Raw genomic sequence first — 24012 nt, forward strand, 5'->3', positions numbered from 1 at the left:
GCCGGAGAGCAGGAATATGAACTTTGCGTTGGCGCTTCTGGAGCAGCCCTTCGCTGCTCCTCTGCTCTGCTCTCACCTGCACCCAGCGGGTGGAAGGAAACCTGCGGAGCGGTGCTGGGGCTCGCCAAGGGGAAGGAACACGAGGAGCATCCCGGGGCAGGCAGCAGAGCTCCGTCCCCCCAGCTCCAGGACGAGCCATGCCCCTCCTGGGGGCGGCCCCTCGGCGGGCACAAAGCTCGGCTCGGCCGCCGCTGGCGGAGCTCTGTTCCGCCGTCCCGGTGCCGCCGCTCCTCCCCTCCCTTCCGCGGAGCACCGCCCGCCACCTCCGCAGCGCCCTCCCTCTCTCCCTCCCTCTCGGCGGGCGCAGGGCCGGGGCCGCGCCGCGGCATGGAGGTGGCCGCTGCCGGGGCGCCGCCGCCCGGTGTTGCGGCGGCCGCTGCGCCCGGGGCCGAGACGCCGCCCGGGGCTGCCGCCGCCCCTCCGCGCCGGCTGCTGGCGCTGCTCGGGGCCAAGCTCTGCACCTGGTGAGTCCCCGGCCGCGGCCCCCCCCCGGCCTCCACGTGGAGCCGGGCAGCGCCGGCCTGCCCGCTCGCCTGCCCCCGCGGCCGGGGCGGCGGGGGGGCCGGGCCGGGGTTGCACTCTGCGGGAGGGAGGGAAGGGGGAAACCATCTTCCTGTGCTCGGCGCGTTGGCCGATAACGCGGTCAGGATGCGGTGGCTTACCTGTGCCGCCGGGAGAAGCCGTGTGGTGCCCGGCCCGGAGCCAGCGCCGCCGTGGGGTACCCGCCGCGGGGGGACGCCTCGGTGCGGGCCCGGGGCTACTGCTGGGAGCGGGGCGTGGGGCTGAGCGAAGCTTTGATCCTTCGGGCCAGCCTTTAAGGCCGTCGCCCTGGCAGAGGTGAGTCCGGCGGGGTGCGGGCAGCAGCCAGGAGAGCTTTGGCTTCTGCTGATGGAGGGCTGCGGGAACGGGGTGTTCTGATACCGGGGCCGCTGTGGAAGCACAGCCGAGCTGCAGCCTGTAAACTGCTGTTGGCTTGGAGTGTGAAGACTCACTTCAGCTAAGATAAGTGTGGAATTGGCGAGTGATGTATTTGATTTTTTTTAACAAAATCAATGTTGAGATTACACTTAGAATGTAATCTCATGTATGCACGCGTGCACTTGATTTTTTTTTTTAGTAATTCTGGCTTAGGATTTTTCTGTTATTCCTATTTTTTCTGTGCTTTTATCTATTTCCTATTTTTCTGTACTTTTATCTGTTCTGTACTCTTTTATCAACATTGCTGCGAAGAACAGGTCGTGGCAGGCAGAGGAGATAACAGAACAAAATAGCTGAGATGAGGTGTGGAGTCCAGAAAGAGCAAAATCCCTTTTCCCTCCTTCCTTGAATTGGCTTAGGACGGAGGCGCATTCAGGTATATCACTTAAAATGTGAGCACTGGTTAAGCATGGAAAACTTGGGGGAAAAAATCTGCCAAGCTGTGCAGGCATCGCACGTGTCTCAAAGCTGGTACTTGCCAAGTGCTGCCTTTAGTGAAAGCAGAACTACTTCCTCTGACTTCCAGCCTGCAAGAGCTACCATTCACTTCCAGCTTCAGTTTCCATTTGGGGAAAAAAAAAAAAAAGAATCCCTGTTTAAAAGGCTTTTTTGGGGCTCTACATTTCCTTTCTAATAACTATTGCATCAGATATCCTCGGCTGACAAATAGGAGGTGCTGGCTCTCCTGCCACCCTCGCGCTCGTAAGCTTGAGTCTCACGACTAGGCTGCTTGGAGGCGTGTGCTGGCCAAGCAGTCTTATTCCAGAGGGCAAAGCCTGCCTTTCTCTTTTGGATATAAGTTTTTCTCTTTTCATTCCTCCTGCCTGTCAGGAATGCCCAAAAAGACAAGATAGGAACTTGTTGAACTGTTCAGTAACCTCACCTGTGCTAGTAGTTTTGCTAAAATATTGCCAGAGGGCTACACTAAGTGAGTCTATTGATGGTACTTGAAAGAAAATGCAGCGCTCTCACTGACTTTTGCAAAGTCTTGTCTGAGATACTGAATTGATTTTTTTTCTTTTTTTTTCCCAGGTGGCTGGAGGCGCAGCCACTTCAGCTTTCTTAGAGGCCTTTCTGAGTCATAGGAAGGTTTAATACTTGTATGTACTAAACCAGATTTTTTTTTTTTTTTGAGTAAAACCAGTAGAAAGTATACTTTCTGGTTCTTGAAACAAAACAAGTTTTTCTTTTCTGTTTCTTACCTTTTACAAATTAAATTTACCTCAGTTTCAAAGCAGGACATTGAAACACTAACTTCTGAAAATGTTAGCTCAGGAGAAAATATTTTTAAGAACTGTCTGCTAATCATGTTGGAATATGGCTTCAGTCTGAACCTGCATTTTCCTTTAACTACTCGCATGAAAATGTGAGATTATTAAAATGAAATGGTCTCTTCCCTGCCCCCCCATTCAGGAAGGGTTCAGTAATTAAAGCTGAAGTGCAAGTAAACTGTCTACATGAAGAGTGTTGCCAGGCTTTGCCTGTTAGTGTTTAACTGGTGGCATAAATAAATTGAATTTTTGAAAAGCTGTATTTATTTTCATGAAAAAATCACATTAAAATTATAGGATTTATTAAACTAATAGCCAATAAAATTGTTAACTGTGGACTTATTAGATTTTTAACTTCCTCAGATATAGACTCTGATTTTATTTTAATATCTTGGGGTATTTTTCTTCTGTGTTTCACATGGAGCCAAAGAAAGCCAGCCTGACTTTCTCATGGTGTCAAGAACTGCACATTGTTCAGTGTTAGCTTTAGACCAATTTGTAGCAAACTTTCACGTTCTGAAAAAATCCCAAATGACTCCTAGTTTTGCTCGTAGCTATAGATATAGCTAGCTAAGATATGGTGGCTGAAGGGAGAGGAGGAGTAATTACTTAGTAGCCAACTACCAAGCAGTAAATAAACAACAACAACCACCCCCTCCCCCCCCAAACTATAAAACTAAAAGGCTGTTTCAGACCACTTTCCTTGTGTCATCTGAGAGTCCAAAGTGATTTAGTCCTTACCAATGCATTAAAAAAAAAAAGAGCAGAGAGGATCAAGTTCTGCCATGGAAAAGCTAATTATTAATATATTTTAAAAAAATTATGATAAATTATTAATAAGAAAATCACGGTCATCGATACTCATGTCAATACCGAAATGAATGGAAACTCATGTCTCTGAAGCATTTTTCTTCTAAGAAATTGTCTTGCAAAATGAAAACAATAGGATTTAAAGTTTACTTTCAAGTTTTACAGAGGGTAAAACAGTTTTTTTTAATTTGCTGTGGGAATTTAGTGGGTACTCAAATAATACGTCTCTTGAGCCCACATTTAACAAGGGTCATCTTACTCTGTTCAAACCGCCTTGAGCGCAGTGCATCATGCCAGGACCGTGGCATCACCTTCGCAATTTGAAGAAATTCATTTTGACCCCTTGGCAAATGGTGTGAGGGGAAACCATTGGTGCTCCCTGCTGAGGCTTGCACCTGGTGTTGGGGGGGGGGGGGCGTCAGGGCAAGAAGCTGTTATTTTACACGCAGCCGAGAAAGTTGCTAGAAAAGTAGAGTTTTGGGATTCACAGAGGACGTTTTTGAGGACAGCCTTTCACCGCCAGTGAACAGGGTCTTTGTTTGGCTCTTTTGACCTTAACATTTTGAGTCTCTTCAGTAGAGGGAAGAAAAAAAATCCCTGAATTAAAATATAGAAAAATAAAGAAGGGAATGAGGCAGGATGAAGACTGACTGCTTGCCTTGTCAGATGCCTTCGGTACTGTAGAAGTAAATGCTGTAGGACTGCCTAGATATACATTAACTAAATGGCAATGATTGCTGGTGCAGAAACCACTAAGCAAACAGTTCTGTAGATTCTGGACCTGTGTCTTCCCATTTGCAAAAATGCAAGGAGATAATTCCCTTAGTTATTGGAAAAGCTGAGGATCAGCTTAGTGGAGTTATTCCACTGCAAGAGGGCAACCAGGTCTTTCTTGTTTTTAATAAATGATGGTTGAAGCTGATCAATCATTAGCAAATTTCAATGGCAGCAGATTTTCCCCCTTTTACCCTCTCGCTGGAACATGGTCGCTAACCAGTTTGCCACTGCATGTAGGGTCCAGGCCTGTGCTATAGAGAGGGCACCATAGTTCAGGAGAAGCAAAGCTACTCCTTGCATATCATATCCTGGGGGGAAATGTTTAAAACCTTGCCCCACAGAAGTCCATGTTAAACGAGCCAGATGCTTGTGGAGTAGTATTGCCTGTGCTTCTGCCTGTCTCTGTGGCACCACCTAGGAGGTGGGTGAAGGGGAGTTTGCATCCAGGAGAGCAGGGCTTCTACCAGCCAAGGCAGCTTTAACTTCTCCTGGTAATGTGTCGACGAGTGCAATTCATTTTGTGGACTACGCAGGCTTCGCAGCTTTGCTCCAGTAAAATTGCAGCAGTGTTGCCCAGTCACACCTCTATACAGGTTTGATCCCCGCCTCCATGCCCTCGTCCCAGCTAGTCCAAGCACTGGGTGAGTTTAGTCCAGTAAATTGCTAAAGGCTTGCTCTGTGCCTCCTGCACTGAGGGTAAAGAAGAAATATTTTCTGCTAGTTTGGAGCAAGAAACTCTTTATTTGAATAATAAAAAGTATATATGTATTTTTTTAAATGCCTGAAACCACATTTTTCGTGTGTTCACCACATTATTTTTTCTTGACGTTTCAATGGGTCTTCTGTCGTCTTACCTCCTGCAAAGGAGCTGGAATTCACAGGGCTGGCAAAGTGCGAGCTGGAACCATTGTCCATGTCTGCTTGAGAGAAGAGGTAGTCTCATCCCTGAAATTTTAGCTAACCTATGTTACATTTTTCTTAGTGGCACCTGATTAAATTAATTCTTTAGATGAACGTAAAAAGACATTTCTGCATCAGTCAGAATAATTAGAATGTGTCATGATCATTGCTGATTTGTTCACCAAATAGCAAAATCAGATCTTCGACCAGAATAAAAAGAAATTCAATATAACAGAAGTGAGGTAGCTTCAAAGGTTTTTGTTTTCTTTTTTTTTCCCCATACAAATACATATATATAAAAAATACATGTATGTATTTTTTTTGCATACAAATATATATATAAAAATACATGTATGTATTTTATAGTACTGTTTACAGTTAATACTGTGCTACAAAGTAGCCATGATAAATTTCTAGCTGAAACACCATCTCTGTTGCTTACTTCAACATTCAAAATGCTAGAAATGAGAATGTTTGTTCTTTCACGCACCAGAAAGAGTTATTCACACGAGGCTGGATAGGACCTTACAGGATTGTCATGTGATATATGAATACTTATAATGTGGGTGTGCACTGTTACTGGGATTGGCAAGGCAAGCTGTAGCAAAATGTGGGGCCTGAATCTCTTGGAAGTGCAGCATCCCTGGACTTTGCAGAGATTTGCTGTCTCATCAGAATGGACTTGGAGAGAAAAACGTGCCTAGTAGCATTTTTAAAGTCAGAAGAGCTTTGGTGTCAGGTTGAACTGAAAATGAGATCCATGCAGCTGAATTAGAATCTGCGCAAAGAAGATGACTCCCTTCCAAAAGGAGGGATTGACTGTGGGATTGTAGTTGGCTTTAGCGCCCCTGAACACACCCTTCTCGTTGCCTGACAGCTGGATTGCACAGCATAGCTGGGTGAGCTGGTATTTACTATGTTCAACTCGCCCACCTTGGGAAAACAACTGGTGTTACTGCCATGTGGTGTGCCTGGCACGTGGGTGCCCTGCCAGAAATCGTCGGGGAGAGATGTGGGCACGGGGTAGGTGCAGAATTCTAATGGATGCTTTCTTCCCTTGCTCAATTACTTTGAGTAGGAACAAATGAATCAGTTGTGCAGACAGTTAAATTCTCATCAGTAGTCTTCAGAGTAAACAAATTAGATGTGAACTTTGCAGACCTGTACAGACAGCAGCACAGCACCGAGCCCCTCTCACTGTGTATTGTGAGTATGCAGGCAGAGACTGGGGTGGTACAAATCTGCATAGCTCCACTGGCAGGAAAAACAACAAGCCAAAAGATACACAGCAATGTATATGTACTCCTGTTTGTCTAGGAACATCTGGAACAGTTCACTTCATATTAGGTGAAGAATTGCTACTAAAAGAGCATAAACTTTTTCTTTTTCACCCTAGCTGTGGGTTGGATTCTTTTGAGTTGTAAACGCTAACATGATCTTTGGCCAAAATGTGTTTTTAACTCCATCCTCAATTACAGCAGGACGTGATGGAATATATCAGAAAAAATCCACAATAAGTATTAATTATAACAATTCTTATTATAAGAAAGAATTTTTTTACAGTGAGAACGATCCGTCACTGGAACAACCTCCCCAGGGATGCTGTGGAGTCCCCATCGCTAGAGGTTTTCAAGATATGACTGGACAGGGTGCTAGATAATCTCATCTAGGCACACTTTCCCATGAAAGGTTGGACCAGATGACCTTTCGAGGTCCTTCCGAACTGGGCTGTTCTATGATTCTATAGTTAGTGTGTTTCTGTTTCCTTAGCTCTGCTCAGCTTAGGGTCTCAGCTCACTTTCAAAGACTCAGGTCTTGGAAGAGCCTGAAGGCAGTCGTGCCTTATCTCCATGTTGCAGATTTCTATTGACCAAAGTCAGAATGGGATTCAGTGGAGGACGAAGGATTTAACTCAGGCCACGTGTATCAAAACCTCTCTTGATGAGAATAGATCCTGCTGTTGGTTTGAGCCTGCCCAGGTGAGCTGCTTGAAGATCCTTGCAAATTATTGCAGGCTCCATCAGTGGTGATTTGAACTGGCCTCACTTATTATATGGCTGTCATGAGGTTGGACTAGATCTTCTGTGTAGACAAAACCCTGCTTTACCGGTAAATCAGATAGGGAGTAGAAAAAGAATAAAGTGTCAATCTGAAAAATGGCATTTTCCCTGTACAACTAGCAAATATTTTTTTAAAAACTTGAATGTTTAATTCTAAGCTTACTGTGTTGTCTTTTATATTCACAGGCATATTTTGAAAACGATAATTCTGGGCCAGATGCTCTCCTTGTTTATCTGTGGGACTGCTGTTACAAGCCAGTACCTAGCAGAACAATACCAAGTGAATACTCCAATGTTTCAAAGTTTTATCAACTATTCTTTGCTTCTTCTAGTTTATACAACAATGCTGGCATTTAGGACTGGTATGTGAAATATGGGATGGGAGATCCCGGTTCATAATTTTTTTTCTCTTCTACATTTTCCTTTCAGATTTTGAAACTAAAGAACTTACTCAATACTCATCCTAGTTTTTTAAAGTTCCTGCTGAAATTCCTGCCTTGTGATAACACATGGAAATGAATTTCACAGGTTAAAAGTGCATTTAATTTGATTTCATTTCATATCTGTTTAAAATTATGTGCTCTTTGGTTTCAAGTCCTGTGTTATATTAGGGAAGATAGGCTTTGTTGTAACAAGCTTCTTTACCAGAGGCTATTTAATATTCCTCTTATTCTTATTAATTTACTCTTTAAACAACTCTAGCTTTGTGGTTTTTTCCCTCACGTGGAAGAATTTCTGTGCTTTTCACCATTTGCATTGTCTCCTCCCAGGCTGCATTTTGCTGCTATTGTATCTTTCTTAAGCAGGGGCAAGCAAAATTGAACATCTCAGTATTACTTATGCTTCTGAAAAGCAAGATTCCTGTGCAGCATTTGGTTGGAAAGAAACACATATTGATTGCTGCTTTCTTCTAAACAGGCAGTGACAGTCTTTGGCAAATTTTGAAACAGCGGTGGTGGAAGTATATTTTTTTGGGACTGGCTGATGTTGAAGCCAATTACATGATCGTAAAAGCCTACCAATACACGACCCTCACAAGTGTGCAGGTAAGGACCGATCTGTCTTTTTGAACTGTTGCTTTTATTGTAGTTTTGGACCGGTTTCTGAAATGAGATTCATAGGACAGACATGGAAGCTATTTAAGCCTGAAAAAGCTTCCCAATATCTATTTTCTCTCTGCAGTACAGAGAAGAGCATCCTGCATCATGAATAACATTTCCAGGAAGCAGAGAAAATTGGCTGGTATTACCCAATGCCAGCTCTTGAGTTGAACTGTAATTATTTTGAGAGAAAGCACTTCTAAGAGTTTGCTGACAGCCACTCAGGTTTTTCTCCTGACACAAAATAAAGATTTAGGACCAGATAACACTCACTCAGCCCGGGATCTTGCTGATGAGAACAAGGTAGACCTCTTGCCTAGTCCTAGAAGCTGTGGGAGACATTGTGAGATGTAACCCCACACATGAGGACATACTGATAGTTAGCTGGTATTGCTGACCGTGTAGTGAGGGACCAGCCCTATGGCTTTTGGATGTGGCACTTCAGTTCAGGCCCCTCTCTGGAAGAGGTGGAAGGGAGATCAGCATGCTGGGCTCCTGAACTGACAGTAAACATCCTCTGCAACGCCAGTGCTTGGTGCTGCATCGCTGCACAGAGAGTGCCCGGCTGGCGGGGCGGAAGGATGTTGGTGGGCCCGCGCTCAGGAAATATAATCACCATGTCGTCTGCACTATTGCCTAAGCCACAAATGTGGCACCTTTTAGCCAGGCGGATGAAGTTTCACCTATTTGGGGCATTTTTTCTATCTGTGGGATGTGCGGCTTTATACAAGTTTGTAATTGCTGATCCCAGAAAACAAGCTTATGCAGAGTTCTATAAAAACTATGATCCCGTGAAGGACTTCGAAGCCATGAGAGCAGAAAAAAAATCTTACAGGGGGTTGGACTAGATGACCTTTAGAGGTCCCTTCCAACCCAAACTATTCTATGATTCTATGATAAATCTTGTGTTCTGAAATAGCTCTACGAGCAGGAGGACTCGTGAGTGTGTCTGGGGCCGTGCCAACCTATGCCTGCTCTTACCAGTGGTGGATCTGTGGCTGGGGTCATGGCCCCACTTACCTGAATAAAAATAACGTACCATACAGAATTGGCTGTTAGTTGGAAAGGAGTGTTTAGGTGTCAGTGTTTTACAGAGTCAAAGTAACAAGGGTTAATATTTAAAAGAATTACCTGTAAAGCAATAAACTCCTGTGGTCTGGGCTCCCTTTAGAGAACTGCAGTAACTTTTCCTTGCACTATTTAAAGACCAGTAACATGTGCCTGATGGATTATTATTGTCACGTTCCCACTTCATACTTACGTGTTATGACTCATTAGGCCTTTAATTCTCTTACAAATAATGCCTAAGAAATCAAAGCTTTAAGAGTGACACGTTTCAGTCTCAAGATCAAGTTAAGTTGATAATCAAGACACTGAGCATATACTTTACAGCTGAAAAAGCCAGGACTTTGATCCAAGTTCTCAGAAGTAGTAAAGCTATTCCTATGATTTCTTCCATAGATATTAAGAAAGAGTAGATACAGTAGGTTGTACTGTCCAGTTGCCAAACTTGAGGAGTTGCTGAACCTTCTTCCCATGTGGTAACCGTCAGTTCAGTAATTGTGAATTTGTTGTAACTGCCAGTTGCAGTAAGGTTTCTTGCACATTCTCTGAAGTCACCAGTTTCTCACCACTGTCAGAAATGAGATACAGGACAAAAAAAAAAAAAAAAAAAGCCCATGATTTGCACCAGTGCAAGGCATTTGCTATGTGTCTGTTCTGCAGTTACATCAGAACCTGTGGTTCGGAGCACCCAGCCTGATAGCCTGTCTGCAGTACTGGCCGTGAGTGGTTGCCCAGGGAGCAGAAAAGCAATGCAGGAGTATATGGCACCTTCCTGAATACAGGGTAATCACTGTTAAAATGCTGGCTGGCTGGAGCTTCAGCTCAGCCCTATGAAACTTGTCTTCAAAGATAAGTTTTCTCAGCTCAGCAAGGAACTTCCATGTATTTTGTCACACATGCACACAAAAGCAGAACTGATTTTTCCTTTAGTTATCAAATACCAGCATTGCACGGAAGGGGTTGGGAGATTTTTAAGGAGATAACATTGGGATGGCAGCTCTCGTTTCTCCGTAAATAAAGAAAAAGACTTTGGTCCACAGCTGAACTCTTTCTGTTCAGCTGTGGCTGAGCCAATGCCGGGAAGACTTCTTGCTGCTGGTGTCCTCCTGTCTTGTGGCAGGACTTGACTGTGCTGCTGTTTGACCACATATTTCATAGCAAAAAAACAAGCAGCATAGCTGTGGTATCATGTTATTAACATGTTATTGGGTGTAATTAGCATTCGCTCCATAGATAATTTGAGTGGAGGCATTTTATAGGCAGCTACTGATAGAGTATCAGCTGATGGAAGAGTGTTAACCTCAACATGAGAAAATGCAGGATGAGCCGCTGGGGCTCAGCTGGAGGCTGCCCGAAGGGAGCCATGCGGGGAAGCAAGCAGGATGAGCTGTTGAGCTTTCTTGCTTACAAAGCTGTCTGGAGCTGGCAATTATAAGCAAACCAATGACCTCCAACAGTCTATGATCATTTATTAACCATGTATTAAAACATATTTTAATAATTTACTCACCCTGCCTTTAAAACCTTCTTATAAACAGTGTCGCCAAAGGCTGGCTTGAGTCAAAATATTTGTAAATCAAATCAACAGGTTATCTAGGTTTTTTCCCTTGTAAAAATAGAGGCTAGAATTGAATAAGATGAGAGTTTGCTGAGGCTCTACTGGCAATAGTACTCGGTACTGCCGTAAATGTCATAAAACCTGAATAAATAAACTTTATTCTTTTAAATGGTTCCATTGACACAATTCATTGTGTTGTTACATCTGCTTTGCACCTCTTTGATCTTGATCCTGTACAGAAGAGAGCAATTTCCACCAAAGAAAGAGCTCTGTAACGTAGTAGATGAAGGGAAGGCAAGATCCAGTAGTTGGAAATCAGATTTCTTCTGTCTGTAATTGAGGTTAATTGTCCCCTGGAACAGATTACCAGGGTGTGTTCTTTGTCATTTGATGCTTTGTCTGTCCCGGCTGCAAGTCCTCTAACCAGGGTGCTGTAGCTCTACAGTATGTTATTGGTCTGGATGCAGCAATTCCTCATCTGGCATTACTGAAAGAGCTTGTGGCTCATTATCTACTACTCCTTTACATCCTAATTAAGATTTTAATTTTTTTTTTTTTAAAGGGTTTTTGTTCCACCCTTTCTGTTTGGGTTGAAAAACTGTTTGGGAGGTTGGAAAATTACATCTCAATAAATGGGGAAGTGAAAGCTTACGTATTAATAGAAGAGATGTCTACTACCAGGGGGGTAAAATTTTTACTTTCTAATTTTTGTAATATTTCTTAGTTTCTGTGATTACAACTTCACACCAGAGAGATCAAATACATTTCCATACTCAGGACAGAACTGGTTCAGACAAAAGGTGGAAAAAGAGAGTAATGAGAGCTAAATTGTACATTTTGCAAGGTAAAATAGGGAAAAAGGCCTGGGACTAGATAGAAACTCACAGCATGATACTTTTCCAATAGAGCAAAGTTGTACTGAAATATGTGATATCACATACTAGGACTTGTGCAGCTCTAATGTCTCCTAATACAGCCTAGGCAAGTGCTTTTGCACAGACTTCTCAAACTGGACAAGCTGGAGGCAATCCAAGGAACAAAGACAAATGGAAGGATTAGAGAGCACCGTTAGGATTTAATCTGTAATAACTCCTCCTAATACTGTGCCGGTAAGACTTTAATATGTGTAGTTATGAACAAGTAAAACCAAACTTACCATGAAAGTCTTACGAGTTTGGTTAAAACCCTTGGGGACGATGGCTGAACCAACAGAAGCCAGCACAGCAGAAGACTGCGGTGGTGCACTCAGGCAGGCAGAAGTTAGCAGTGAACATTAAGGACTAAGGGCTCTTGCCTTGATTGTAATGATTATGCCCCAGTCCTGTTGACCTGGACCTACTTTGTAGTGACTTCAAGGGGCCAGGTTTTAAAGGCTGACATTTAAGAGTAATTTGTGAGCAGTCTTTGGAAGGCTGACTATATGTTCTACTGTAGATTGTTCCCTTATATATTCTCATGGCACTCTACTGAGGCAGGTCAGAAAATACACCTCTTTTTTCCCCAGACAAATTCAGAAACACAGTCTATTTTGTTGAATATTAAACCAATTATGATTATATCAATGTTCTTGGTATTATTTGGTTATTCTGGAATATTATGACCATCTTATGCTGCAATGTATTTTTCTGTATTAAGTACACAGCTAACTTGATTTTTTCTGTAATAAAGGAGAATGGGTGGAAGATGGGTGGGTCTAACAAGGCAAAGATACGTAAGATTTTAGGAACACACAGAGAGGGAATAATGAAGAAAGGAAAGAGAAGTCGGTGTTGCTGCTTGTCATGGAGTGCATATATCCTTGAACCGTAGCTATTAAGTCTGCTCGGGGCAGTGTCTGCAAACACATCCAAAGTGCTTCAAAACTCCAGCTGCCTTGTGTGTCTCTGCTGCTGTGGCATGGGTGAATTAGAGTGGGTTACCTGCTTCTGACTAATTGAGTCAGCTCTAACAGAGTAATGAAAATGCATTGGTGGATTGCATGTGATTTTGTGGGAAGCTGGAAGACTGGGAAGGTGACTTTAGGAAAACTGTTCTTCCATTCCTGTTTTCCTTCTACCAATTTTGCACGTGGCTTCCAGCTCATGTACCTTTTTTTTTTTTTCCCCAGTAGGATCTACTTGGGGAAAATAAAATCAAACCCAAAACTGCAGGGTCAGATTCTTGCCCTATTCACTTTGATGTAAAATCAGATCACTTGTATCCTTTAATAGTTTCACGTTTTTACTTTGTGTACATGGAGCCCTAAATTCTAATTACAGATTTGAGAAGGAGCTAAAAGACGAGCTAGACAAAACCTGCTGGGGAGAAAAGGAAATGTCAGTGAACCCCCTCCTTGTATTGGTGTCATGGGGAGCAATGTGGTTTCAGAACGACATCCTAGCATTCATTTGTGAAGCTACAAAGATTGATTAGATCCATTGTTAGAAGAGTTTCTAGATCAGTGCCTTCCTACCAGGAGAGAGTGGACACCCTGCCCCAGCTCCTCCTTCATTTGCAAAATGCTTTTCATGGCAAAATGTGGGTCTGACCCCTCTTTTAAACAAATCCACTGGGGTTGCTTTGTGGCTTTCATTAACATCTGATAGCGACGGAAAGTAAAATCCTGTACATCTGTTTTCAGGATAGTGCAATGCAGATTTGGGGTGGGTTTCTAATTCAAACCATTTCTCTGTACACACAGCTGCTGGACTGTTTTGGGATTCCTGTGCTGATGGCTTTGTCGTGGTTCATTCTCCGTGCAAGATACAGGCTGATCCATTTTCTTGCTGTTGCCATCTGTTTGCTGGGTGTAGGAACAATGGTGGGTGCAGACATTTTGGCAGGGAGGCAGGACAGCGAAGGTAAGGAATCCTTTATGTGGCGGGGAAAAGCGGAGAGATGGTTCCTGTGGTGGGCTAACTTGCAAAGGAGAAAAAGAAGCAAATGCAGGGGGAGTGGATATAGTTTTATTTTAAAAGAGAAGAGGAGAAGACACGCTGCTATTTGTATTTCTTGTCCAAGGAGATAGTGGCTGAGGAGACGCTGATTTTATAGGGAGCTGTGGAATTTCTTTGCTTGTAGATTTGGATTCTTCCGCCTTAAAAGATAAACACTTGTGTTAAGCTTACATTTTGCTGCTGTTCATCAGACCTGATGAAAGGCCTCATTCTTGAAAGCTCATTCACTTTTACTCATCAGGTGAGATGGTCTAATAAAAGATGTTGCCTCTCCCTGCAAACCTTGTCAGACTTCTCTGATTTGCAGTTTTCTATGAGCACAAATAGCACATAAAAAGTTACTTAACTCGGAGAAGTCAGCCTGCTCTTATCTTTGGCAGACTCAACAGAAATACTTCAGGTATCCCCAAGGCCCACAGGCCACAGCCTGGAAAGCATGGGCTTACGACGGGAGAGCAAGAGGAGACATGGGCAGGATGCTGGGATTCCTGGGACCTCTGGGAGGGTGGTTGGGCTTTGGGGACCAGGATCCAGCTGGGCACAGATGAGGGCAGGTCTCGTCTTCTCTATGACAGATGCCTGAATCAACCCATATCATAGTGATCTTATTTTGAATAAGAATTTTGAATTTTCAGAGCCAGTGTCTATGAGGCAAGGTAAATGTCAGGGAGAGAGGAATGGGGCATTGCCTGCATCAGGCAGCATAGACATAAGCCTATTTGGCGTTATTTTGGGGCCTTACTGTAGGTAAGACATCAAGGCAAACTGAGGTTTAGCTGTAGTGCTATGTGGTACAAGTATCTCAGTCCTGAGGAAGAAAAATCTTTCTCTGAGACTTTAAGACAGTTGTGATTTATTCGCTGACCTGGGTACCCTTACTACTGCTTACCCTCATATTTCAGACATATTTTCTTAGTGATTGCCAACCAACTTGGGGAAAGACATTTTAAATCAATTCAAGGATTTAAACAACAGCAATCCTCTTGCTATTTAGCTGATGCATAATAGCGTTTACTTGATGAGTGGTTGTATCGCAGGGAGTCCCATTTGCACAGTATAAATAAATCGCAGCAGGACACATGATACCACCCATCTGCAGTGCCCACTTAAGACCTGTCATAAACTTGAAGCTGAGTCCAGGTCCCTCTGAAATCAATAGACTGATTTTAGCAAGACTTGAATCAGGCCTTACTGCAAAAGCAGGGGCAATATTCAGAAAGGCGGAGAGCATCTCTAACTGGGAATTTTCTTAAGTCCCTACAGTGCCTTAGATCAGCACAAGTAAAATTGGACCAGACTATACAGCAGTGGCTTGGTCAGGATGAGGTTTAAATGCTGGGTTTAGCTCATTCCAGACTGTGCAGGGGAAGGTGAGCAGGTAGCAGAGTCTGTGCTCAGACACCAAGCCACTCATCTGCACCCAGAAGAGATGTTTCCTTTCCCCTTACCCTGGAAGGCGCTAGGAAGATAGAGGTGTTAAAGATAAATTTGCTTGTCTTTTTAAGGAAAGTTAAAAAGTGTTTGCAGCATTACCCTTATTGTGGATTAATATTTCTGTACAGGTAGTGACGTGGTGATTGGAGATGTCTTAGTGCTTCTTGGTGCTTCTTTGTATGCCATTTCTAATGTGAGTGAGGAATACATTGTGAAAAATCTGAGCAGAGTGGAGTTTCTAGGAATGGTGGGCTTGTTTGGGACTATTATCAGCGGTCTACAGCTGTAAGGATCTAATATTTATTTTAAAACTAATTAAGAATATTCTACAGATGATTGCTTGTCTACCATGAAATGATGATGATGTTATTAAATTAATTCTTTGTTACATCTGCATTTGGCCTATATGGGAGTCCTTCCACTTGAATTTTATTTTTGTTGCTGATCAGCATCCCTTTCATATCCTTTTTATTTGCACTACTCTTATTACAGCAATTCTAAAGCTGAAATCCTGCAATTGAACACATACAGTACTTGGCTGTATTTTTGATTTTGTTGATCTTCATGAGGACACTCAGTATGCTGAGGACTGTTCACAGGAATGTATTTCTTAATGGATTTTCTCTGTGGAAAAGTTTAGGAGATAATCATTAGCAGGAGGTCTTCCATATTAAACTTCAGTTTAAAATGAAGTCATGTATACTCTTATAAATAACCACGTTAGAGTAACAGACCACATGCACTTAAGTATATCTAATGAATTTTATGTTCCTCATTTCTCATCATTATAGTTAATAATTTCTTCAAATGGTATATCAAATAAAACCGAATCTCTGAAGGATGAAAAAGCCTGGGAAGAAGGCATAAGAATTAAATAAAAGTGCTCTTAATTTTCAGGCACTTTAATTTTCAAGTCTTTTTTCATACTTGTTAGATGTTGGAGTTAGTGTCATTCAATAAAATTTCAAACAAAAAATTAAGGGATTATAAATCAAAGTGTTTCTTATATATTCTGGTAATTAAATTCTCTATTTGAATATGCTATGCTTTTTTTTTTTTTTTTTTTACTATATCATATCTTTTCTCTAACTCTAGAGCCATTGTGGAACATAGGGAGATAATGAGAATTCAATGGAACTGGAAAATTGGTATGTGTATGACAAAATTATGTGCATTTTTACAGAACACTGGAAAATGATGATCATTTAGACTTCAAATGCTGGGGATTTAATTTTCTTTCTCTGGATATTAAGCAGCATTCATATTATATTGTCACAAATTTACTTTCTGCAAGCTTTGCAGCTCAGCAAAGAGATAAGGTTTGCAGGATTGAACATTAAAACCTTTGAGCTCAGGTTTTGCATTTTACATATAGCATGAAACCATTTTTCAAAATAAATTGCAAAAAGTGATAATTAAACCTGTTTAATCAGAGACATGCTTGGTGTTGGAACATCACAAGAACATTTTTCTGTTGTCCTTCCTAAATGAAATACTGGGAAAATGGATTTTGTGACACATTTTGATCTCAACAGAACTATACGTTAGTAAGAAATGTGGCTCTAAATTTCTTCAGTCAGCTCTTATGTTAACTAGGAAAGAATGAGAACTTTCTTGTATAGATACCATAATTTTTGCAATATAGGGTAGTCTTGAAAAAGAAGTATTTCTGCCATGTTTTTCTTAAATTTACATTCTCATATCTTTTAGGAAACCTTATCCTAAAAGATAAAAATGCATGGTTTTAAAGCATCTGAAGAATATCAGTGTTCTTTAAAATTATTCCGTGCCTTAGGAGTAAATTGTCATCTTGTTTTACAGCATTACTGTTCACAGTCTTTGCCCTGTGTATGTTTGCGCTGTATAGCTTCATGCCAGTAGTGATTAAAGTTACCAGTGCAACCTCAGTCAACCTGGGTATTCTGACTGCGGATCTCTACAGTCTGTTCTTTGGGCTTTTCCTCTTTTTCTATAAGGTGAGTACCTTCATTGTTTCGCTATAATTTCAGTTATGTTTTTACTCCAAAATTATAAATAAAGCATAATGTTCTTAAAAGCCCCTGAACAATCGTTTGCACTTGTGCGTTTCCACAGCTTGTATCATTCATTGTTGGCAGATGTCAATCAGAAGGACTCATACTTAGTTAATTACATAGCATCACACCATTAGGCGGACAGTGATTTTCAAACAATTTCACACTTCATGGAATATGTTAGAGTTAATGTTAAGAAATAGTGAATAACTTCCTGAGGTGTTCAAATGGTAGAGTTCTTGCCGTAAGCCCTGTGTGGAACTGTATGCTAGATTCGGTTCATCTCTTCAAGTGACCAAAGAGGTTTTGAACCTCCCTGTCCTGAAAGGCATTTGGTGTCTGAGAGCGGATCAGTTTGGCTTGATTTCCAGAAATTAATATTTTCTTTTAGAAATTTAATCTGTTCATTACCAACATCTTGGGAGAAGAATCAAGCTTTCTCGGTACTACTACTGAGGTGAGACTAAAGGAACTGAAAAAAATGCAGATAAATGTATTATTCTCTATGCTCTCCAAAAGGCAGTTACTTTTTTTGCTCTCTCAAGTATTTTTGGCAGTGTCTATTCAAGCTAAATGACAGTGCTAAAAAGATTTCATTCCACCCTACGCTTTTCATCCAGAATCATTTGAGGGAACCTAGCTCATTACAGCAATTGGAGTAATGGAGTCAATTGCTCAGTGACTGGAAGGGCTTAGTGAGAAGCTTGTGAACTTTGCTTAAGAACTTAATTTGTATTATTCCATGTGGTTGCTTTCTTCTCAGCATTATGGAGAGCCAGAAGCTTTTAGGTCAGATTTGTTTCTGAAAATGAAGGCCAATTTATTTTACAGCGCGGAGGTCTGGTAATGGTAGGATCTGACTACAGCTAGATTTTCCTTTTCAAGAGCCTCTTAGCTCAGCCTTCCTCCCTGTTTTGGGTTCCAAAATTTGCTCCAAGCGACAAAGCATCCATTAAAAATGAATGTAGGAAGCGATCCATACTTACATTCTAACAATTAAAAAAATCCTTTCTAAGTCACTTCCAAACATATATTTTGGCACCCAGATAGCTTAACTCAAGAAGTGATTATAAATTTATATTCATAATAGTAAAGAGGAATAAGTAAGCAAGAGCTTTGGAAGGGAGGGGATATAATAACCTTTTATTCTTCAGGATTTTTAGCTTATTTTGGGGAGAGGTTTTTCTGGGAGCAGATCATCCCATAATTACTAACTGCGGGGTACTCTGGTAACAAAAAGGAAAAATGAATTAGAGAAGACTTTGGGGTTGTATTATGAGAGAATTTCAGATACTTATTAAAATAGGAACTTGTATCTGTGGTTAGAAACAATGAAAGAGCAAAAAGGGGAGCAATAATAATACCACATCTGTAGTAATCAGAAGATCTGAGATAGCTTAGGAACCAAGAACTGAGAGCGCCTGATTTTGACACTGCTTTTATCATAATACTTCTTAGCAGTAGAAAATCTTATTGCCAAGTTAACCATGTAGTTTCTTTACCTACGGGGCAAAGAAACCAGGCAGGACATTTCCCGGATTAAAAAGCACCCTGGACACAGGAATCTATAAACAAAAATGCAAGGAATCGCTCTCTATTCACCATTACCAGATGATATTTCACAGCAAGCCACTGAAGGCTTGGCTGGGCTGCAGAGCGGAGCGAGCCACGGAGAGCTCTGAATTGCTGTGGTCTGAGCCTGTTTTGAAACAGAAGCAGCACAGACATGCAGCGGCTGCAGTAGAGACTGAGCCCAGGAATTTATGATGTTTTGACTTGAGCACAGTGTTTTGCTAATGCATCAACTTTTCAGACCCAGTTGAGTCTGTTTAAGGCGTAATGTGAATTTTACAAATCTGTCTTGATAAGCCCTTTTTTTTTCTTTCACTGCATAATGAATCTTTGCTGTGCTTGTTCCTAATGAGCTCATTATATACAGATACCTGTAATCCCTCAAGAGATATTAAAAAAGGTCTCAAAATGTTTCTGTTGCATAAACTCTTATGGAAGGGTGTCTACTGCAGATACAGACACTAGATGGAGTTACAGTCCTCCAGTAACATTTCAAGTTGTCTTTAGGCTTGATAGTGAGTATGGGGATATAAGCTGCATAGGTATAACTAAAATCAGGGTCTGAAGCAATGAAGTTGCTGCAATATTTGAAATTAAACAAACAAACAAACAAACCAGGAAAAGTACTGAGCCCTCCCCAAAAAAGAAAGAAAGAAAAAAAAGAAAAAGAACTGTTGGAGCAGCATGGTTAAGGTTCACCTGTGTCAATAGCTGCAAACGCATAGGCAGGCCTTGAATCACAGCTACGCTGCAGCGGCTTTGGCACCCTGGCTTGGTGACTGTATCCACTCACGGAGGAATTAATTCTGAGCAGGATCAGAGACACCTACTGCCTTGTACGCACTACGAGAGGGCCTGGCAGTTACTGTGACTGCCCAGTCTCACCTGCCAGCCACATGTCTTTGCATACAAGCACATGTTCACTCATGGCCTTAGGTTGCACTCTGGAGAAGTTGTGCAGGTGTCTTGATACAGACCCAAGCTCTGCCCATTTGATGGGAATGGGTCAGTCAGGGGTAGGACCACGGACACTGCTGGTGCCTCCGTCAGGACATCTTCAAAGCTTGGTGCTTCCTTCTGTGCAGAGTGAATGCTTGAGTCCAAGCTCCTCCAAGCGAACAGCCAGCAAGGTGAGGAAAGACGGCATGTATCACAAGGCCAGTGTGTTTCAGTCTGCTTTTCCGTTTGCATGGTGTCGTCCAAGGGTTTCTGAGCCAAGTGACTACCACCTAGGAATTTCAACGCCTTAACTGTAGATGCCTCAGTCTTTTTTGGATCAGAGTCCACTGTCCAGGTTCTACCATTCATTTCATCCAGCTCTGCTGCTTGATAAACTAGAACATATTTTTTAAGCATGTCTAAGGAAGCTAAGGAGGTTAGGGAATATTGACAGTGGGATGTAGGATATGCTGTGTCCTTCATCCTACTGTTTAATCAGTGTGGTTTGGCAAAGGCAATACAGAGGACTTCAACAAATCTGCTAAAGAAGTGTTCCTGGCTGTGGATAGCTTGAACACTTTGTATTATTGAATCTGGCATTTATTTTTCTGTCAAGGTGGATGAATCTCAGCAATTGTTGGACTTTTAACAGGCAAGTGAACGATAGTGAATTAAATGCCTGATGTACCTCGGCAGTTCGTACTCTTACCTCACACCACTCTTAACAGAGCACAAATGCCAATCTTGTAAAAGGAGCCCCAGTCTCCCTCTCTTCAAGGACTTGCTGGGTGTAGAGAGCAAGCTGGTTTTGGTCCAGTAATAACATTTATCTAGCCCTGCAGATGGTTAAGAGAGCTGTGCAGAGAACCAGCTGCTCTGGTGACTTGCAGTAGGACAGAGAGATTCATCTCTTGCCAGGACCTGAAATCTTTGGCTGTGCTGAAACAAAATTCTCTTAGGGGTACAATGTTTCAGCATTCACGTGTGTAAACAACTATCCTTCAGTATCACCATATTTACAGCCATTTGTTCTCTCTGTTAAGATTCTTATATGCAGACCTAAGGAAACTCCCTGTCCGACAGTGTTGAGGATGAGATGCAGAGAAAACCAGCCAGCACATTGAGTCTATCAGTGAATGGAGCTGTTGAATTTTGATTTTCAGACCTGAATACAGATCATGGTGATAATCATCATTAAAATAATTTTTAAAAGGAAGGGTAGCTTTCACATCCTTAAAACAAGGCAGCGTTGACATGTTTTTACATCAGACAAGCCTTAATGCATCTCTTCTTTTCCTCTGCCAGTTTTCAGGTCTTTATATCCTGTCCTTTGTTATCATCATGGTGGGCTTCATCTTGTATTGCTCCACTCCAACTCGGACGGCAGAACCCACTGCTTTGCCACAGCCCCGAAGCACCGGCTTGGACAACGCTGCACTAAAGCTCGAGGAGAATGACAGTGAAACTCCGGCCATAACTGTACAGTTCACAAAACTGTGAGAAACTGTGGTGGTCAGCACTGATTAAAGAAATGGCAGCATTTCAAAATAGAGGTTTTTTTTTTTTTTTACTGCCAAATTTCCCTCAAATATTAACCTGGAGAATTCTACTGCCAAGGCATATGTTATGCTGCGCTGGTTTTAATGCACTGGATAGACTTTTAAGGCCAGATCCTCAATCAGTGAAACTGTATTGATTTACCGTTGCAGAAAATCTGGCCCTTAGAAGAAGAGAGAGTAGTATTTATGTGGAGTCTCTGGGAAGTGAGAGACTCTTATTTTGAAATGCTTAATTAACTTAACAGCAAATGCTTGGGGGAAAAACTAAGCCAAAGCATGCTCTCAGGTCACTAACTGGAGCAAATATGTTTTATATTGCATTAGGGACCCACGTCTGCAAGATGCTATCTGAGGGCTTCATGGTTCCCACGCCTCAGTGCCAGGTACCTTCAAATAGCATCTTGCAAAAGCCACTCAGCTTCTCACAGGATCAAGTTCTGCAAGCCATATTACATACCTACACCTTCCATGTACTGATGGACTTCATTCCTCTGCTGGAGGATTTGGTCTTACATTCCACCCAAATGTTCCTCTCTTCATATTGCTGCACTCCCTGTCGCAGCTGGGGCTGCTACAAGTATTTTATTTTCAATTTTGCTAGTAAGGGAAGTTTGAATATGTGTTTTTATAAGCCCTCCTTTTTCTCTCTCAGTGGCCTGTTGTTTGGTGCATTCCCACTAGGTGGAGGAGACAAAGTCAGGCCCTTGCTCTGTTCAGCAAGAACTGAAGGATTTTTTTTCTGGATGAGACAGCAAAAGGGTTTGAACTGAAGTTCACTTCTCAGTGAATTTCTCCCTGCAATGGGACACATTTCTGCAGGAAGATTTGAAGAAAATTGGCATTTCTTAAAAAAATTGAAACATCTTAGCCAATCCTCATTGCAACAATAATGACATAATCTCCAAAAGGTTAAGTGCTTTCAGTAGATTCATTGGCAGTTTTCCTCCCCCTCTTCATACTTACAGTAAATGATTAAAAAATATGAGGCTGCAGTTTTAACATCAGTAAAACCATACTGGGATTTTATTTTATTTTTTTGTACAAGCCTTCATAGCTCAGGTGTATGAAGTAACAGAATAAAGTTTTCAGCAGCTGAAGTTGGCTCTTGGTTTGTTTATTTTTTTAAGCTAGAATTTCTTTATTGCTCAAAATTATATTAATTGATTTTACTGACCAAATGATTCTTTTAATGGCTGAGCTTTGCCATAAGAACTAAATATGACATTTTCTGAAGATACTGGTGATCAGACAGCACAGACTAGTTTTGTGTACTTCTAGTGTAGTTTGTTCAAGCAAAATAATTCAGCAAAAATCTTACGTGATTTTATTTAGTGATAGCAAAACAAACGTTCAGCAGATACTACAGCAATGAACATTGCCTTTTCACTGAGCAGTTCATGCACAGAAGGGTGAAGAGGTGCTGAAGTTTTATGAAAAGCATTTGAGCCCAGTTATCTTTTGCTTTACCACTGGAGTAAGATTCAGGTGACGGATTAAGACACCTACACTGGTGCATCTATAGACATCTATACATTTAAAGCTGAACAAGCAGCTGGAGACCAGCTGGGGTAAGGAAGTCTCATGGCAGTAGATACCTAAGAGAAGCCATCTGAATGAAGTTGTAGTTCTCCATACCAAATTTTAGTTGCCTACAACCTGGAGCTAAGTCCCACCCACTGTTACCTGTGTGATTAGTTAACTACGTGCAGTAACGAAGCAAACAGCAAGCAAACCTATAGTTCTATAGGTGAATGTTCCAGAACTCTGCACCTATTGGCGCATGATGGGATTCAGCTCCTAAACGTAGCTAGTTATGTATTTTGTTCAAAAAAGTTGCTGAGGTCCTGTCTAAAGTGCCCCTCTGTGGGGCATGATTCAGTTGCCACAGTGTCAACTGAGACACCCTATGGAGTCTGTGGCATCTCTAGGGGCTGGTAGATAGGACCCAGGATCTAGAGGAGACCTGTGACCTGGAGCAGATTGTGGAGGCCAGATGAGATGCCCTGTGATCTCTGAAATGGCACTGCAGCCTATGGTTGAAACACTCAACAGTTCCCTCATGACCGTGTGGGGCCATATGTGATTAGTTTTCATGCTTAACCTTTACGCAGCTAAAATTGGATGAGATGAATCCCAGATGAAGCTTATGGCCCAGCCTGTAGCATGTTCTTTCTGTGGTCACCGGGTGGCATTTCAGCAACTCTGTGGTGGTTGCTAAAACAGCTGCGTGTGTCCAGTGGTTGAGAGAGCACTTTGTTGTGCCTGCACGTCCCATGTGCAGTGCGGCATGAAAATCGGTCTCATTTTATGCACCTCAGGAAAAATAGCAGGGCCCTTTGCACGGGGCCCACAGCAACTGTGAATTGCTATGCAAGGAAGAGAAAGCATGAGGCAGCAGCTGGAGTTATAATAGAAGCGCGATGGAAAGTGTGGTCAATCGAAGGCTGGCGTCAGCAGGTGAAAGCATTACCTTGGAAAATGGAAAAAGTAAAGATGAATTAGCTCCTAAGTTCACAGCATCCCTTCTGATAGTTCCCATCGAGAGAAAAGCAGGGGGAGGTTTTTCCTTTGTGCCAAAGCAAGGAACAAAAGCCCACCAGCTTGCTAATGTTGTAGCAGCTCCACCAGGATGCTTGACTGGTGTCCCGTAGTGCTGGCATGAACAGGAGGGGACGTGGCAGCTTCCCCAGGGACAACCCTGGAGGATTTCCATGAGCACCAAGTATCACAAGCTCTTACAGTGCATTTGGGGTGGACAAAGTGGGGTCAGGCATCTGCAGCAGTGCAGATCTGGAGCGACCTGTGCCCAGACAAGGGAAGAGGTGACAGCCCAAAAGGTATTTGGAAGTGGCAGAACAAATGCCAAAGGCAGGGACTTGAGTCAGCAAGCAACTGAAAGAAACAGCTAAAAAGAGAGGCCATTCCATAGCTTCTACCCCTTTTACAGGCAAGGGGTGGGC

At 42.3% G+C, this 24012-nt stretch overlaps 1 protein-coding gene across 2 annotated transcripts; it reads left to right on the plus strand.

The window, feature by feature from the left end:
• Positions 1 to 387: 387 nt before the first annotated feature.
• On the plus strand, positions 388 to 22149 carry SLC35F2 (solute carrier family 35 member F2). Of its 2 annotated transcripts, none has more exons than XM_076328184.1 (8): positions 388 to 524; positions 7043 to 7218; positions 7775 to 7902; positions 13260 to 13419; positions 15078 to 15234; positions 16045 to 16097; positions 16771 to 16925; positions 20799 to 22149. In XM_076328184.1, exons 1-8 carry the CDS (start codon positions 388 to 390, stop codon positions 20991 to 20993), a joined length of 1161 nt encoding a protein of 386 aa, XP_076184299.1. In that variant the 3' UTR covers positions 20994 to 22149. The 2 variants fall into 2 exon arrangements, with proteins under 2 accessions (XP_076184299.1, XP_076184300.1); XM_076328185.1 differs by lacking the exon at positions 388 to 524 and adding an exon at positions 4799 to 4829.
• Positions 22150 to 24012: the final 1863 nt, after the last annotated feature.

This window comes from Aptenodytes patagonicus, chromosome 1 (assembly GCF_965638725.1).
Source record: "Aptenodytes patagonicus chromosome 1, bAptPat1.pri.cur, whole genome shotgun sequence".
In the NCBI taxonomy this organism is placed as follows: domain Eukaryota; kingdom Metazoa; phylum Chordata; class Aves; order Sphenisciformes; family Spheniscidae; genus Aptenodytes; species Aptenodytes patagonicus.

Excerpts from the sequence above, each read along its gene's own strand:
- SLC35F2 (XM_076328184.1), top strand. The coding sequence starts at position 388 with ATGGAGGTGGCCGCTGCCGGGGCGCCGCCGCCCGGTGTTGCGGCGGCC. Across the intron at positions 7,903-13,259 it reads CGACCCTCACAAGTGTGCAG|CTGCTGGACTGTTTTGGGAT; the intron begins GTAAGGACCGAT and ends CTGTACACACAG. Across the intron at positions 13,420-15,077 it reads AGGGAGGCAGGACAGCGAAG|GTAGTGACGTGGTGATTGGA; the intron begins GTAAGGAATCCT and ends ATTTCTGTACAG.